The sequence below is a fragment of the Carcharhinus amblyrhynchos genome, chromosome 14, assembly GCF_965287045.1.
Source record: "Carcharhinus amblyrhynchos chromosome 14, sCarAmb.v2.hapA, whole genome shotgun sequence".
Lineage (NCBI taxonomy): Eukaryota > Metazoa > Chordata > Chondrichthyes > Carcharhiniformes > Carcharhinidae > Carcharhinus > Carcharhinus amblyrhynchos.
The window spans coordinates 71,408,107-71,425,765 of NC_137337.1; the positions used below are offsets into that span (position 1 = coordinate 71,408,107).

Consider the following 17,659-nt stretch of genomic DNA (forward strand, 5'->3'; position numbering starts at 1 on the left):
TCCGATTGCAAACAGATTCCTAACTGGTTACCCGACCGCGATGAATCAGCACCAAAGGCAACAACTCACTCCAACTCCCACAGATTTTTTTTTTACATCCGAGAAATAATTCACCTTTGACTCTCCTTGGGGCTGTCGCGTTTCGGAGGCCTGAAACAGTGCGCCTGTCGACGCTGCTTTTTACAACCTGCTATCCATTTCGTTTACATCAGACGCCAGCCCCAAAACGGGCAAGGATTTCTGCCCGAGTCCTGTTTTCCCTTTAGTCATTCATCATCGCGATTCCCGCGAGGAACAGGAGTGGCTGGAACGGACTTAGTTCAGAGCTGCAAGCTCCAAAATAAACATCGAGACAGTCATCTTTCTAATACTTTCGCATAATATTTCAGCTCTGTGGCGTTTTGGGAGAAGGTACATCATTTAAAGTTTATTTATTTGTGTCACAAGTAACACTGCAATGAAGTTACAGTGAAATTCCCCTAGGCGTCACACTCTGGCGCCTGTTCGGGTCAATGCACCCTAACCAGCTCGTCTTTCCAACTGTGGGAGGGAACCCACGCAGACACGGGCAGGACATGCAGACTCCACACAGACAGTGATCCAAACCAGGTATCGAACCTGGGTCCCTGGCACTGTAAGGCAGCAGTGCTAACCACAGGCTCGTTCACTAACCATGAATAAGATTAAATGCATTTAATACACACTGAATATTTCATAATGAGTTATAGAAAATGCTAAATCATTTATATATTAATAAAATATATTAACAGAGGGAGCGCATGACTCTCACAGTCAATGTTGTGAGCAATCAGCATGCACTTCTCTTGCCCTTACTTTAAGGAAATTTGACATGCCAGCTTCAACTTTCACCAACTTTTACAAATGCACCATTGAAAGCATCCTTTCTGGTTGTATCACAGCTTGGTATAGGCTCCTGCTCTGCCCAAGACCGCAAGGAACTACAAAAAGTCATAAATGTAGCCCAGTCCATCATGCAAACCAGCCTCCCATCCATTGACTCTGTCTACACTTCCCACTGCTTGGAAAAGCAGCCAGTATAATTAAGGACCCCACGCACCCCGGACATTCTTTCTTCCATCTTCTTCCTTTGGGAAAAAGATACCAAAGTCTGAGGTCACGTACCAACCGACTCAAGAACAGCTTCTTCCCTGTTGCTGTCAGACTTTTGAATGGACCTACCTCGTGTTAAGTTGATCTTTCTCTGTAGCCTAGCTATGATGTAACACTGTATTCTGCACTCTCTTGTTTCCTGCTCTATGTACGGTATGCTTTGTCTGTACAGCGCGCAAGAAACAATATTTTTCACTGTATAGCAATATGTGCGACAGTAATAAATCAAATCAAATCAGAATCAAAATTTACGCGCAAATCACTTCCATTACACCAGTAGGACAATAACTGTGTGGATGGAGCGGCACAGTGATTAGCACTGCTGCCTCACAGTGCCAGGGATCCAGGTTCAATTCCTGGCTTGGGTCACTGTCTATGCGGAGTCTGCACGTTCTCCCCGTGTCTGCGAGGGTTTCCTCCGGGTGCTCTGGTTTCCTCCCACAGTCTAAAGATGTGCAGGTCAGGTGGACTGGCCATGCTAAATTGCCCCTTAGTGTCACAGGGACTAGCAGGTTAAATGCATGGAGATCGGAGCTGTGTTGGTGCAGACTCGATGGGCTGAATGGCCTCCTTCTGTACTGCAGGGGTGCTATGAAATCAGTGGAATGTGGTAACCCTGCGTGTGGGCAATGATGAGCAAAATGTCTCCTGGACCGCACTCAGAATCCAGATGGGCCGCTCGTGGCCCCTGGGCCACAGGTTGTCCATCGCTGGCCAAACCTGTGACCAGAGTTTCCAGTACATTTCCACTATGGTGATTGTGTGATGTTCACCGTGTGATAAAAGCTATGGATAGACATGGAGTGGAAGCTTCCTGTTGTGGGGCATTCTAGGACAAGAGGTCATCACCTTATGATAAGGGGCAGCAAATTTAAAGCAGAGTTAGGGAGACACTACTTCTCCCAAAGGGTTGTGGATCTGTGGAATTCGCTGCCCCGAAATGTGGTGGATGCTGGAACAGTGAGTAAATTTAAGGAGGAGTTAGGCAGATTTTTAATTGGTAATGGGTTGAAGGGTAATGGGGAGAAGGCAGGAAAATGGGAATGAGGAGCATATCAGCAATGATCGAATGGTGGAGTGGACTCGATGGGCCGAATGGCCTAATTCTGCTCCTATATCTAATGAACATATGGACTCATGAGCTCATACGGTGAATCATACATTACTGCTTGGCCACTCCCAATCCCTAGGTAGAATCTCGCATGTTAATGCCACGTCTATGACAATGTAATTTCCTCTCAAATCTCTCCAGCTGGATTTGTGTCAAGGCCTCATCTTCCACTGACTCAACAATTCTCCAAAGAATTGCTGACAAAAGTGGCGCTGGGCAGGATTCCCACCGGTGGGATTTGATGTCTCTCCTGGGAGTGGGCTTCTGGGTGGAAGAACATCTGATTTGCTGTGACGGTGAGGGGTGCCATGCCCATCATCCGCCCACCTCCATCGGAGTTTTGCCAGTGGCGAGATAGGTGCCAGGTAGCTCAGCTGGCCTTAGGCCAGTTCAGGTCCTTTGAGGGAACACCAGGTAAACCCAGGCTGCAAGCTTGAGGAGGAGCCCCCTTCTGTTCGGGCCCTCCCTCCAACAAGAAAAAAAGGCCACCCCCTGCTTGAACGCCCGTTCCGCTGGCCTCCAAAATGTGGCCCAGACCCAAATTCCCCTGGGCCTGCCTACTGACCACCATAAGGCATTCCAATCTGCAGTGAGAGAATAGAGTCAACGTTTCGAGTCTCCATGACTCTACGTCAGAGCTGAAGAAACTTAACACGATCCAAACTGAAGAGTCAACTCGATCAGTCGCTCCTTCCCCATTATAGAGATCCAATCCCTCAACCCCTACACTTGATGTCTGTAGAGTGTGAAGGTTGGATTGCAGCAACTCAAGACTTCTTCAGCAGTCCCGCGAACTTGATTTGGTGGCGCAGTGGTTAGCACGGCTGCCTCACAGCGCCGGGGACCCAGGTTCGATTCCCGGCTTGGGCCTGTGTGAAGTTTGCACGTTCTCCCCGTGTCTGCGTGGGTTTCCTCCGGGTTTCCTCCCACACGGGCAGGTTAGGATGATAGGCCATGCTAAATTCCCCTTCGTCACGATGTGGAGATGCTGGCGTTGGACTGGGGTAAACACAGTAAGAAGTCTGACAACACTCGAGTTTACTATCAAATAAATTGGTTGGACTTAAACCTGGTGTCGTCTGACTTCTTACTGTGAATTCCCCTTAGCATCGGGGGGGTATTAGCAGGGTAAATGTGTGGGGATGGGGCCTGGGTGGGATTGTGGTCGGTGCAGACTTGATGGGCCAAATGGCCTCCTTCAGCGCTGTAGGGGTTACATGATCCTGTTGCTTATTTAAGTGACGCCTGGCACAGTGCCCCTCTGAGATTGCCAGTTTCAGCAAGTGCGAGGTGCACAGGCTGCAGCGATTCGAGAAGGCAGCTTTTCACCATCTCCTCGAGGGAAATAAGGGATAGCAGCCAAGTTCTGGTCCAGCCAGCGACGCCCACCTCCTCTGAGAGAACGAGTGCAAGAAACGGTGAGCTCATTCAGGGTACAGATATTATTCAGGCTGCAATTCAAAAAAACCTTGCTTTTTTTTTTGTTCCTTTATAATTGGCGTGATCGATTCGGAGAAAGGAACAGAAAGAAATTGCCTCGACGTCGCAGCTTTCACAGATTTCAGGGCCACCCACAATACTTGACAAGCAACATAGCGCTTTTGTAATGTAATCGCTAGTGTAATTAAGGAACACACAATATGCACACAGCTAGCTCCCACAAACAACACTGAAGTAAATGTCCAGGTAATTTGAACCAAGGATGAGGTAAGGCGATCGGGCCTACAAGCATTCACCTCATGTTCTCTATAAATAACAGCGTTCTCTATAAACATGGGTGGCACAGTGGTTAAAGGAGGCGCAGGAACAGAGTGATCTGTCGGATATTTGCACAGATTGGGCAGCACAATGGTTAGCACAGCTGCCTCACCACGCCAGGGACCCAGGTTCGATTCCCGGCCTCGGGTCCCTGTCTGTGTGGCGTTTGCGCATTCTCCTCATTTCTGCGTGAATGTCCTCCAAGTGCTCCAATTTCCTCCGAGTGCTCCCGTTTCCTCCAAGTGCTCCAATTTCCTCCGAGTGCTCCAATTTCCTCCGAGTGCTCCAATTTCCTCCGAGCGCTCCAATTTCCTCCAAGCGCTCCAATTTCCTCCGGGTGCTCCAGTTTCCTCCCACAGTCCAAAGATGTGCAGGTTCGGTGCATTGGCCATGCTGAACTGCCCCTTTGTGTCCCAGGATGCACAGATTAGAGTGATTAATTCTAACATGTGGGGTCACGGGGATAGGGCCTGGATGGGCTTGTTGTCAGTTCAGACTCGATGGGCCAAATGGCCTCCTTCTACACTGTAGGGATTCTACAGTTTTGCCCCACCTATTTAACCACACAAGGACAGGTTCTGTATAAAAGTTCCCCGATTCCCAAAGGTAATCAAACACAACTTCTATTATTATTTATTATTGTCACTAATAGGCTTACATTAACGCTGCAATGAAGTTACGGTGAAAATCCCCACGCCTGTTCGGGTACACTGAGAAAGAACTTAGCACGGCCAATACACCGAACCAGCATGCCTTTCGGACTGTGGGAGGGAAACTGGAGCACCCGGAGGAAACCCACGCAGACACGGGGAGAATGTGCAGACTCCGCACAGACAGTGACCCCAGCCGGGAATCGAAGCTGGGTATCTAGTGCTGTGAGGCAGCAGCGCTAACTACTGTACCCCCCCCCCCCAACTATCCACCTTCAAATCTCCACTGGTTAAAGTGTCCTTCAATCCTTGGAGACCAGGATCAGAGATGTTGAACCATTTCTACAGGGAGCTGGCTGGGCCCTTGTAGAAACTAAAGCTTCAGGGTGACAGGGGGAGAGAGCAGGGGAATGGGGCTGACTGGAACGGCCTATGCAGAGTCTTGTTGGGCTGAATGGCCTTCCTCCGTGCCATGGTGATTTTTTGCGACAAAAAAATAAATTCCTGCTATTGGAAAACTGAAACGAAAGCAGAAAATGCAGGAAAAAGGATGTTGCCTGGTATGGAGGGTGTTAGTTATGAGGAGAGAATGAATAAACTGGGATTGTTCTCCCTGGAAAAACAGAGGCTGAGGGCTGACCTGATAGAAGTTTATAAAATTATGAGGGGTATAAATAGGGTGAACAGTTGGAAGTTTTTTCCCAGGACGGTGGCACGCTGGTTAGCACTGCTGCCTCACAGCGTCAGGGAGATGGGTTCGATTCCCGGTTTGGGTCCATGTACAGTCTGCATGTTCTCCCCATTTCTGTGCGGGTTTCCTCCGGGTGCTCCGGTTTCCTCCCACAGTCCAAAAGACGTGCTGGTTAAGGGTGCATTGGCCGTGCTAAATTCTCCCTCGGTGTACCCGAACGGGGGGATTTTCACAGTAACTTCACTGCCGTGTTAACGTGAGCCTACTTGTGACATGAATAAATTTTTAAACAATGACAATTACACGGGGGCACAAGTTCAAAGTAAGCGGGCAGTGGGGGGGCGGGGAAGGTTCGGTGGAGAGGGAAGTTTTTTTACACAGAGGATAGTGAGGGCCTGGAATGAACTGCCAAGTGAGGTGGTTGAGGCAGACTTGTTAGCGACATTTTAGACTCACCTGGATGGACACATGAACAGACGGGGAATGGAGGGATATACATGGTTGGTCTAGATAGGGCAATGTGATCGGCGCAGGCTTGGACGATCGAAGGGCCTATTCCTGTGCTGTCTTGAACTATTCTGCAGGCAAGGCAGCATCTGACCACCAAGGCCTAACATTTCAGGCTAATAGCCAAAGACCTGAATCAGTAACTCTACTGCGTTTTTCCTTTCTCCACGCAGCTGACCTTTGACTGTTTGCAGTGATTTTTATTTCCATTCTAAACGCAGCTGAATTTTACAGCCAGAACAGCATTTTTCACCTTTGGTCAAATACTCTCGAGCTGTAAGCAAGTATTTATGATTAGCCCGTGGGTGCCAAGAATTTTCCCACAAGGAGGAAGTGTGGACTGGAGGAGCGATCGCATTAGGCTGCCTTGGCCCATTCCCCGGCAAGCGTAGCCACACTGTCGGAGGCCTGGGGTCTGGGTGGAAGGGGATTGCGAGCGGGTCTCTTGTTATTCTCGCCATCAACCAAAACACGGCTGGTCTAAACCCCCTTCTCCTCGGCCCTTCTGCAAATCGCTACAGTCGCCACATTTGAAAGCTGGGAGTGTTAGGATGAAATCAGTACTTGGCAGTTTTTACTGGCAATCACTACGTTCGCTCAGTGCAGCAAACTGAGCAAAGCAGAGGGGAGCATTGCCTTCAAAATGGTCATTTCCCCAATGGCCATGGGATGGCAGGGTGAGGGGGAAGGGCGTCACGTGGCACAGTGGCTAGCACTGCTGCCTCTCAGCGCCAGGGACCCGGGTTCGATTCCGGCCTCGGGTCACTGTCTGTGTGGAGCCTGCACGTTCTCCCCATGTCTGTGTGGGTTTCCTCCTGGTGCTCCGGTTTCCTCCCAGAGTCCAAAAATATGCAAGTTAGATCAATTGACCATGCTAAATTGCCTCTGAGATGTTTAGGTTAGGGGGATTAGCCATGGAATGGGGCAGGCTATTGGGCCTGGGTAAGATACTCTGCCAGAGAGTTGGTGCAGACCCGATGGACCGCTACCTGCATGGAGTTTGCACGTTCTCCCCCTGTGTCTGTGTGAGTTTCCTCCGGGTGCTCCGATCTCCTCCCGCAGTCCGAAAGACGTGCTGGTTAAGGTGCATCGGCCATGCTAAATTCTCTCCCCCGGAACAGGCGCTGGAGTGGGGCCACTAGGGGATTTTCACAGTGATTTCATTGCAGTGTTAACGTAAGCCTACTTGTGACACTAATAAATAAACTTTAAATTTAAAATGGTTGTGTGGGATTTTCTGCCCATTTCCACCAGTGGGATGTTAGTAACATTTATTATTAACATTTCCCTCCTACTGTTGACTTGGTAGTTTCTGGACTCCGCCCCCTCAGCCAATCACAGTGAATTCCCCAGAGGAGGGTGTGAGTCACGCAAAATGCCACGGACATCAGGACTGGAAGAACCTTCCACTTCCGCCGCTGGAAGACACGCTACTTGGTGGCTGAGGGGGAGCTGAAAATCCCATCCCATGTCTCTCCGTCCACATCTACAGGCCCGTACAGGCCTCAGATACTGAACATTAGCCAATAGATCCACACACTGCAGACTTGCTGCCCCATCCAATCAGCAATGGAGATGCACGTAGGTGGGCGTTTTGGAGGATCTTGCCTCAGGCTCGTTCTGATTGGTTACAGGGAGCAGGAAGAAGGAATATTTACTGCACAGAGTCATTAACCTCTCCACTTCAGCATTGCTCCTCCTGGCAACCCAATTAAAGCAAGCAGAAAATCCTTCCAATGGCAGACGGTAAGGGCAGGAGAGATTCCCGGTCAGCCGTATCATGGAATCATAGAATCCCAACAGTGCAGAAAAGGCCATTCGGTCCATCGGGTCTGCACCAGCTCTCTGGCAGAGTATCTTACCCAGGCCCAATAGCCTGCCTCATTCCATGGCTAATCCCCCTAACCTAAACATCTCAGAGGCAATTTAGCATGGTCAATTGATCTAACTTGCATATTTTTGGACTCTGGGAGGAAACCGGAGCACCAGGAAGAAACCCACGCAGACATGGGGAGAATGTGCAGGCTCCACACAGACAGTGACCCGAGGCCGGAATCGAACCCGGGTCCCTGGCGCTGCGAGGCAGCTGCGCTAACCACTGTGCCACCGTGTTACCCCCTAAATTGTGTGGGGTTGGCTGATTAAACCTGAGGCTTTCCCTGTCTGCGACCTTTCACATTTCCAGCTGTAAGTGTGAGCTTGTACAGTTCAAACGTGTGACCAATTGAAATTAAAGGAGGCTGATATACCTCCCATCTGGGTTAATCTTCAGAAACTGCAATTTTAGTTTGGTTAAAATTCTTCTGCTCAGGTATGTCAGGACTTCTGTTTTGAATTACATCTGCCAGATGTTGGAGACAATTTGTCGATTTACGCCTGAATACCATTTCAGACACATCTGCCCCATGGCCCCTGCCATTGCAATGTAATTGGGTGAACAACTGGGAACAACGGTACAAATCACAGCAAGGGGGGCTTTTAAAAAAGACTTATACAGAACAAACCAGTGCAAGAAGAGTATCCTTTGTGCAGGGAAGAGTTCATCCCACCTTTATAGATAAAAACAAGCTTCACTATTATTTGGACTTGTTCTCCCTGATTTAAATCTATTTAAGAGTTTCAGGTCTGATTTCTGCATTGTGTTAGATAGTTAGGAGCGCAGAGAGGAGAGTGGAAATTGGATATAAAGAAATCAAGAGTGCATTTAAAGAAATCAAGAATTGAATTTTTCAAAAATCAATTGATTTTTTTAAAAATCAAGGATTGAATTTAAAGAAGTCAAGAATTTAATTTTTCAAAAATCAAGAATTGAATTTTTTTTAAAATCAAGAATTGAATTTTTCAAAAATCAAGAAATGATTTTTTAACAAGATTTGAATTTAAAGAAATTAATACTTTTTTTAAAAAAAAGAACTGAAATTAAAGAAATCAAGAATTGATTTTTTTAAAAATAAAGAATTCAAATTAAAGAAATCAAGAATTGAATTTTTTTTTAAATCAAGAATCGACTTTTTAAAAAATCAAGAATTGAATTGAAAGAAATCAAGAATTGACTTTTAGAGAGATAAAGGATTGATTTTTTCAAAAATCAAGAATTAAATTTGAAGAAATCAAGAACTTATTTAAAGAAATCAAGAATTGAATTTTTAAAAAATCAAGGGGTCACAATCTTACCGTCTCATCATGCCGGTTGATTAGCGTGGCAAACTGGTAAGATTGTGCAAGAGGTACAAAATCAAATTGGCGCCCAGTTTCTCATCTCTCGTGATGCTAACAGCCCAATATTGCCTGGTGGTATCGTGAGGGGCGAGAAACCAGGAAGGCACAAGGCTGCTTTAACGATTTATTATCTCATTTTAATATTATTAATGAGCCCAGGCGCAATCATCCAGGCTGACTTGTCTTAACGGCCTCACTGGGGGAGGTCCTCATCAGCGAGGATCACGTACGGTCCCCCACCAATGGGCACCAGAGGTTAAGGCTTTCAATGGATGCTGTCCAAGGTCAGTTCCCTTCAACACTTCACACAGTTACTAAAGAGACACATACCTCCCTCCTGCTGAAGGTGCTGGGGAGTTGATAGCTTGGACCATGTCTGTGGTGAGCGCGTCCAAAACGCTGGTGATGAATTCCAATTTTTTCGCTCCAGGGCAACCTGCAAAAGGTGAAAGGTCAATGCTCATACCCATACAGGTGGCCATGTGATGAGTAGTTTTCATTATTCATTCATGGGACATGGGTGTCACTGGCTGGACCAGCATTTATTACCCATCCCTATTGCCCTCATTCAGGGGGCATTGAGAGTCATAGAATCATAGAATCCCTACAGTGCAGAAGGAGGCCATTCAGCCTATTGAGGCTATACTGACAACAATCCACTCAGGTCCTATCCCTTTAACCGCACGTATTTACCCTGCTAATACCCCTGACGTTATGGGGCAATTTAGCATGGCCAATCAACCTGACTCGCACATCTTTGGATTGTGGAAGGAAACAGGAGCACCCGGAGGAAACCCACGCAGACACGGGGAGAATGTGCAGACTCTGCACAGACAGTGACCTGAAGCCAGAATCGAACCCGGGTCCCTGGCACAGTGAGGCAGAAATGCTAACCACTGTGCCACCATGCTGCCACATTGTCAATCACATTGCTGTGACGGGACCCGGGTTCGAATCCCGCCATGACAGATGGTGAAATTTGAATTCACTTAAAAAAAATCTGGAATTAAGAATCTACTGATGAGCGTGAAACCATTGTCGATTGTCAGAAAAATCCATCTGGTTCACTGATGTCCTTTCGGGAAGGAAATCTGCCATTGTTTCCCAGTCTGGCCTACATGGGAGTCCAGAGTCACAGCAATGTGTTGACTCTCAACTGCTCTCGGGCAACTAGGGATGGGCACTGAATGTTGGCCAGCCAGTGATGCCCATGTCCCACAAATGGATAAAAAAGCCACATAGACTGACCATTTCCCACACCATGCGGAATTCAGACCAACATTTCAACCTTCAGCAGGGTCGCCCATGGCGGGGGGGTGGGTGGGGGGGGAGGCATGGGTGGGGTGGGAGGGGGGGGAGACTTTTGGCACACTTTCCCCAGAGCAGTTGTCCTAATTCGTTCTCCTCCAAGACCTCACAAGCGAGGAGTTCCCCATCCCCCCCCTTCAGACTTCCTGTAGACCTGACTAAGCTCAGCCTGACATCACCTAACCATGACTATCTGATTTCACCATTCTCCCCCTGCGTGTCTCAATAATGTTGGCATTGTGCACCGTAGCACTTCACTTACATGTCTCAATGATTTTATTTAGCCAGTGCGGCTGGGACGCTCGCTAACATTTAGTAAACACGAGGTTGTTTACATGAGCCAAGTTTCCCGATGGATCTTAATCACTATCATCTCCAGATGTAAACGGGCAAGGGATTAAATGTTGCTTTCGTAACAGTAAATACAGGAGCCAGTGTAGTGTGAACGTCAACACTGTACTTAACTCTCTCGCATTGAGTAATGAACTGCAGATAGTCCATTTACATCAATGAGAATATGTAGAAATCCCCGGTCTCAAACTTTACAGTAGCAATCAAAATCAACCTTTGTTTCCCACTGGCAGCCTAAGGGCCTGTGACAGGTCAAAGAGTCCTGAGTAAGGCAAAGGAATCTATCCATTTCTCAGAGATAATAGCCTGTGCGTGACATCATTCGCTTGGCAACCGGGCTTCTCTGGCCGGAGGCCATTTTGATTCTTTACTCAAAGGGTTCCTTTTGTCCGGGTGATAAAAAAAAAACCAGGGTCGTGTTCGTATCTTGGACGCCGTCGTATTAAGGAGTGGCTTCAGCAGGTGGCAAGGAGTAAACACGTAGAACAAGAGGAAAAATACACACAATCAATCTTAGCCATTAACATTACTATTCAATACAATGTGTGTTTTATCCACAAGGTTCCTCAGTGTCAGGCTCTGTAAGGCATTTTAAATTCGTTTCACTGGAGGTGGGCATCGCTGGCTGGGCCAACATTTATTGCCCGTCCCTTCCTGCCCTCCATTTCAGAGGGTATTTGAAAGCCAACCACACTGTTGTAGCTCTGGAGTCACACGTAGGCCAGACCGGGTAAGGGCAGCAGATTTCCCTCCCTAAACAATATTAGTGAACTACGTGGGTTTTTACGACATTCGACATCTTTAGATTTTTAATTCCAGATTTTTACTGAATTTGAATTTCACCATCCACCATGGTGGGATTCGAACTCGGGTCGCCAGTGCTTTACACTGGATCCCTGGATTTACTAATCCATTGACAATACCAGTATGCCACTGCGTCCCCATGACAAGAGGCAAGGGGGGCACAAATCACACTGATAAAGGCAAAATATTGCAGATGCTGGAACCTGTAAAAAAAAGACAGGAAATGCTGGAAAATCTCAGCAGGTCTGGCAGTGTCTGTGAAGGGAGAATAGGGCCAACATTTCCAGTCTGAGTGACCCTGATTCAAAATGTTGGCTCTGCTCTCTCTCCATAGGTGTTGTCAGGCATGTTTGGGTCTTTCCAGCATTTTCTCTTTTTGGTCACATACCAACTGACTCAAGAACAGCTTGTTCCCAGCTGCTGACAAACTTTTGAATGGACCTACCTCGCACTAAGTTGACCTTTCTCTACACCCTGGCTATGACTGTAACACTGCACTCTGCACTCTCTCCTTTCCTTCTCTATGAACAGTATGCTTTGTCTGTAGAGCATACCAGAAACTACACTTCACTCCATACTAATACACGTGACAATAATAAATCAAATCAAATCAAATCAAAATCTTTGAGGGGAATCTTTATCCAGTCAAACTAAAGTCAAACTGGATAGTAATAGATGACTCCAAAGTGGATAAACATTGTAATACTTCCTGGTAAGAAGCCTCGCAAAGCACCAGATTTATTTGGAATCACGAGCTTTCGGAGCGCTGTCCCTTCATCAGGTGATCGGAGGCCCTGTTGGACTTTACCCTGGTGTTGTGACTGTGCCCACCCCAGTCCAATGCCAGCGTCTCCACATCATGTAACACTTCCTTTAACAGCCTTAAACCACATGCCCAGGTCATGCCACGCCTGATTAATAAGCGGGCCATGTCTCATTTCTTACTGGGTATCCTCATCTCCGGGTCCCACGCTGTGAGGGGGCTTGCCATGTTCCTCGGGTGGATGAAGAGGAATTATCTTTCTTCTCGCAGAGGGTGGTGAATCTCTGGAATTCTCCGTCCCAAGGGGTGGTGGAGATGGGATCATTCAAAGTATTTAACGTGGGTAAACATTTGATAGATCGAGGAATGGAGGACTGTGGGGGAATGGCACAGAAAAGGAGTTGGGGCCAACATAAAGCAGCCAATGTTGTATTAAATATCCGGGCAGGCTTGAAGGGCCTGGTGTCCTTGCTCCTACTTCTGTTTCTTGTGTTGCCTCTAAGTAGGATGAGATTGGGTAATAAATGGTTAAGATCAAGTCCTTTGGCCATAGAAAGCAAGGTCTCAGATCTTAATGTAAGATCCCATTCCATTTCTAAGGGTATTCTACCCAATGGCAAGTCCTTGACTTATTGCCTCGTGATGTTTCATCTGCATTTATTCTCTTGGCAGCTCTTGTCTATGCTGGGTAGCCACTGCCTTCCCGTGTCGGGGGAAAGGATGTGGGAGGCAGATCTCAAGTCTGACCTCAGCTGAAATGGGAATCGAACCCACGCTTTTGGTATTAATCTGAACCACACGCTGGTCACCAAAGCCAACCAAGCCCTTACTATAAGATACCTAACTGAATACCTGACTGAGATGGCATGGTGACATAGTGGTTAGCCTCACAGTGCCAGGGACCTGGGTTCAAATCCAGCCTTGGGTCACGGTCTGTGTGGAGTTTGCACATTCTCCTCATGTCTGCATGGGTTTCCTCCAGGCGATCTGGCTTCCTCCCACAGTTCAAAGATGTGCTGGTTAGGTTGATTGGCCAGGCTAAAGTGCTCCTTTGTGCCTGGGGGGTTAGCAAGGGAAATTCCTGGGGGTATGGGGATAGGGCCTTGTGATAGTCCTCAGAAGCAGAAGTCCCTTCACCAAAATCTCTTTATTCACAAGTCTGACAACAGCATACAAAATGCTTTTAGTTCGCAGTCTACACTATGTGTCCCAGAGGAACTGACACGCCTGGTTAACGACAAAGCAAGACTGATTGGCCCATCAATGTGGCCCTTAATCAGCGAGCTCATATTCTAACAGGCCAACCTGAATTGCCTGATTCAAGTCATGACAGTCCTGGATGGGATTGTTGTCGGTACAGGATCGATGGGCTGAATGGCCTCTTTCTACACTATGATTCTATGAATTGAGACTGTAAAACTGGAGGAATACCCTCGCTACACCTGGGCACAAAGCCTTTGGGTACAAGTTCCAATTGTGTTGGGCACTTTTTCACAAAATTACATTTCCTGAGTGGATAGCAATCATCAGTTGACTTCCAGGCAGCCCAGTAGTGCATCCCCAACATTGACAACTGAATCCCGATCACTAAGAATTCACATCACGTCTAATTTCTCATTCCCTCACCAGTAACTGGTGTTGCATTGCAACATCACGCTGTTTTTCACATTCCTAACTGCTCACCACACTCACTCAATCCTTCCCAAAGCTCACCTCTCATCTCAGAATGCAAACCCAACTAAATATCCAGCCTACTCAACCAGACCCATCTTGAAACCATGATCGATTTCTGTGCGCAACTGATCATTATAGGTACACGTGATCCTACACTTGAAGGATTTATTGCAGAACATTCTCTGCTCCACTTTATCAATCTGTATTTCTTCCTGTACATCCACACAACGTGCGCCCCAGGTATTAACTTGTATACATTGAAGAGACCTGTCTGACCTTCCAATATAGACCTACACAAGCCAACTGCGTGCTCCAACCACTGATGCAGAAGGAAACAATGACCATAAGAACATACGATATAGGAGCAGAATGAGGCCATTCGGCCCATTGAGTCTGCTCTGCCATTCAATCATGTCTGATAAATTTCTCAACCCCGTTCTCCTGCCTTTTCCCTGTAACCTTTGATCCCCTTACCAATCAATCTCTGTCTTAAAGAAACTCAATGACCTGGCCTCCACAGCCCTCTGTGGCAATGAATCCCATAGATTCGCCACTCTCTGGCTGAAGAAATTCCTCCTCATTTCGGTTATAAAGGTTCGTCCCTTTATTCTGAGGCTTAGAACATAGAACATTACAGCGCAGTACAGGCACTTCGGCCCTCGATGTTGCATCGATCAGTGGAACCAATCTAATGACCCTCTAACCTAAACTATATCAATGTTACCCATATGCCTATCCACTGACCATTTGAACGCCCTTAAAGTTGGCAAGTCCACAACTGCTGCAGGCAGTGCATTCCACGCCCTTACTACTCCCTGAGTAAAGAACCCTACCTCTGACATCCGTCCTATAATTACCACCCCTTAATTTACAGCTATGTCCCCTCGTGTTAGCCATGGATCCTGGTCTCTCCTAAAGCACCAGGGACCCACGTTCAATTCCCAGTTTGGGTCACTATCTGTGCGGAGCCTACACATTCTCCCCGTGTCTGCGTGAGGTTCCTCCAGGTGCTCCAGTTTCCTCTCACAGTCCGAAAGACGTGCTGGTTAGATGCATTGGCCGTGCTAAATTCTCCCTCAGCGCCTGAGTGTGGCGACTGGGGGATTTTCACAGTAACTCCATTACAACATAAGCCTACTTGTGACACTAATAAATAAACGAAAACAGGTTTGCAAAACATTAGAAATGTACGTTAGGGTGTATGTAAAACCATCTGGTACTGTCAATGGTGATCTCGGGGTGGTGGAGGGGTGATTATTTAATTGTAGCTGGATTTTGTTCAGGAAAGGGTTGCCAGGGGCAGTGGCAGGGTGGGAGGGGTGGGGGGGGGGTGGTGGGTGCTGCTATTGAAGAAGAGAGGAAATTAAGAACCCGGATCTGTTGTGGATGGATAGCGGATGCCGCGCTCACCCAGAATGAAGTGATTTCCTGAGATTAGTCAAACCTTTCCAATTTAAAAAAGATTAAAGTGTCTAAAAGAACTGAGAGAAATCGGTTCAGCAAGAGTAGATAATCACGGTGCCTTCTCCAGAACATTCCATTGCGAATTATGCCAAAACGTCCATATTTTTCCCATTTCAGTTGCCTCGTTGCTTTTATGTATCTCTCTTCAGCTGAGGAAACAGGGCAGATTGCTCTGCAGTTAGTGAGTATCTGCCAGGAACCACTCTGTCTGGAATGATTCCTCTGCAATGGATTACAATGGGTAATTAATTATTTTTATCTCTTGAAGCTTTGAATGACCCACTGTATTTTGCCTTTTAAACTCTTCCCCAGGATTCTAATCCAGCTTCCTCCTTTTTTATTTTCACAAGTAGGCTTACATTAACACCGCAATGAAGTTACTGTGGCGCCTGTTTGGGTTTCTCGGTGTCCAGATCAGCTGTCCTGGTCCCGTCATGCCAATGCTACAGTTAAGAAAGCCCACCAACGCCTCTACTTTCTCAGGAGGCTAAGGAAATTTGGCACGTCCGCTACGACCTCACCAATTTCTACACATGCATCATCCTTTCTGGGTGTAGCACAGTGTGGTATGGGCTCCTGCTCTGACCAAAACCGCAAACAACTACAAAAGGTTATGAATGTGGCCCCATCCATCACACAAATCAGCCTCCCATCCATTGACTCTGTCTACACTTCCCGCTGCCTCGGCAAAGCAGCCAGCACAATCAAGGACCCCACTCACCCCGGACATTCTCTCTTCCACCTTCTTCCGTTGGAAAAAGAGATACAAAAGTTTGAGGTCGTGTACCAACCTTCTTCCCTGCTGCCGTCAGACCTTTGAATGGACCCACCTCGCACTAAGTTGACCTTTCTCTTCACCCTAGCTACGACTGTAACACTGCATTCTGCATTTTCTCCTTTCCTTCTCTATGAGCGGTATGCTTTGTCTGTACAGCGCGCAAGAAACAACACTTTTCACTGTTTATTAATATATGTGATAATAATAAATCAAAATCAAATCAAAAAAGATACAGAAGTCTGAGATCATATACCAACCGACTCAAGAACAGCTGCCATCAGACTTTTAAATGGACCTAACATATACTCAGCTTATCTTTCTCCACACCCTGTCTGTAGCTGCAACATTATATTCTATACACTCCCCATTCCTTAACCCCTATGTGCTCTATGAACAATATGCTTTGAATGGCGCGCAAGAAGCAATAATTTTCACTGTATACATGTGACAATAATAAACCACATTAAATATTAAGATGATCTTTCTCCACACCCTATCTGTAGCTGCAACGCGTTACTCAGTACCCTCCCCTTTCCTTGACCCCTACATAGTCTATGAACAGCATGCTTTACCCGTATAGCGCAAGAAACAATACTTTTCATTGTATGCATGTGACAATAATGAACCAAATCAAATATTAAGCTGATCTTTCTCCACGTCCTATCTGTAACTGCATTATTATATTTTGCAGCCTCTCCTTTCCTTGATTCCTTTGTACTCTACGGACAGTCTGCTTTGTACAGCGCAAGAAAAATATCATTTTCACTGTATGCTTGTGACAATGATAAATCAAATCAATTCAAATCAAAATCTTGCCTAATGTCAAAGTGGACAGCTTCATAAAGACTGATAGGCTTGTTCTCCAAACTAAGAACAAGTCCAGATTTGTAGGTGTGGCACTAATACAGCTTTCAGGACAATGGAGCTGAATACATATTGATTCCCCGTCAAATATATTGATGTTTCCAGGGTCTTTAAGAGTGCACCTGTGTGAGGGACTGCACAGTTCCCAATGGCTTTGATTATCAAAGTCAAAAAAGCTCTTTACCGCAAGACAAACATCTTCAAGTGTTGCCCCCAGGATCGGGCAGTTTAGAGCGAGAGAGAGAGAGAGAGAGAGAGAGAGACGCTGCCAACACCCAGCCCTCCAAGCATGTCATCCGTGCTAAATCCTCTCTTGTGTTTCGCTATGCAAGAGAAACGCTCCACAATGGCTGAGCTTTCTTATCGTGTTTAGCTTGAGCGAGCGCAGCTGGTGCAGAGAATACCGACTAATACAACATCAAACACATCCTAGTGACTATTGTGTGGTGGTGGGGGTTGGGGGGGGGGGTGGTGGTGGACAATAATCCTGAGAGAGGGCGCACCTGAACAAACTGACCTGGTGACAATTCCCCTCGGCGAGCCCGCTGCCCTTGTCCTCTCGCTGAGCAAACTCAAATCAAAGGGG

At 47.0% G+C, this 17,659-nt stretch overlaps 1 protein-coding gene across 2 annotated transcripts in view; it reads right to left on the reverse strand.

Annotated features, from left to right (window-relative positions):
- The window catches only part of smoc1 (SPARC related modular calcium binding 1), a 203,566-nt gene that overhangs the window by 28,842 nt on the left and 157,065 nt on the right, over nt 1-17,659 (reverse strand). For both annotated transcript variants that reach the window (XM_080203062.1, XM_080203061.1), the window contains exon 10: nt 9,398-9,503. In XM_080203062.1, the coding sequence (XP_080059188.1) occupies nt 9,398-9,503 (106 nt within the window). The remainder of the gene's footprint in view (nt 1-9,397; nt 9,504-17,659) is intronic.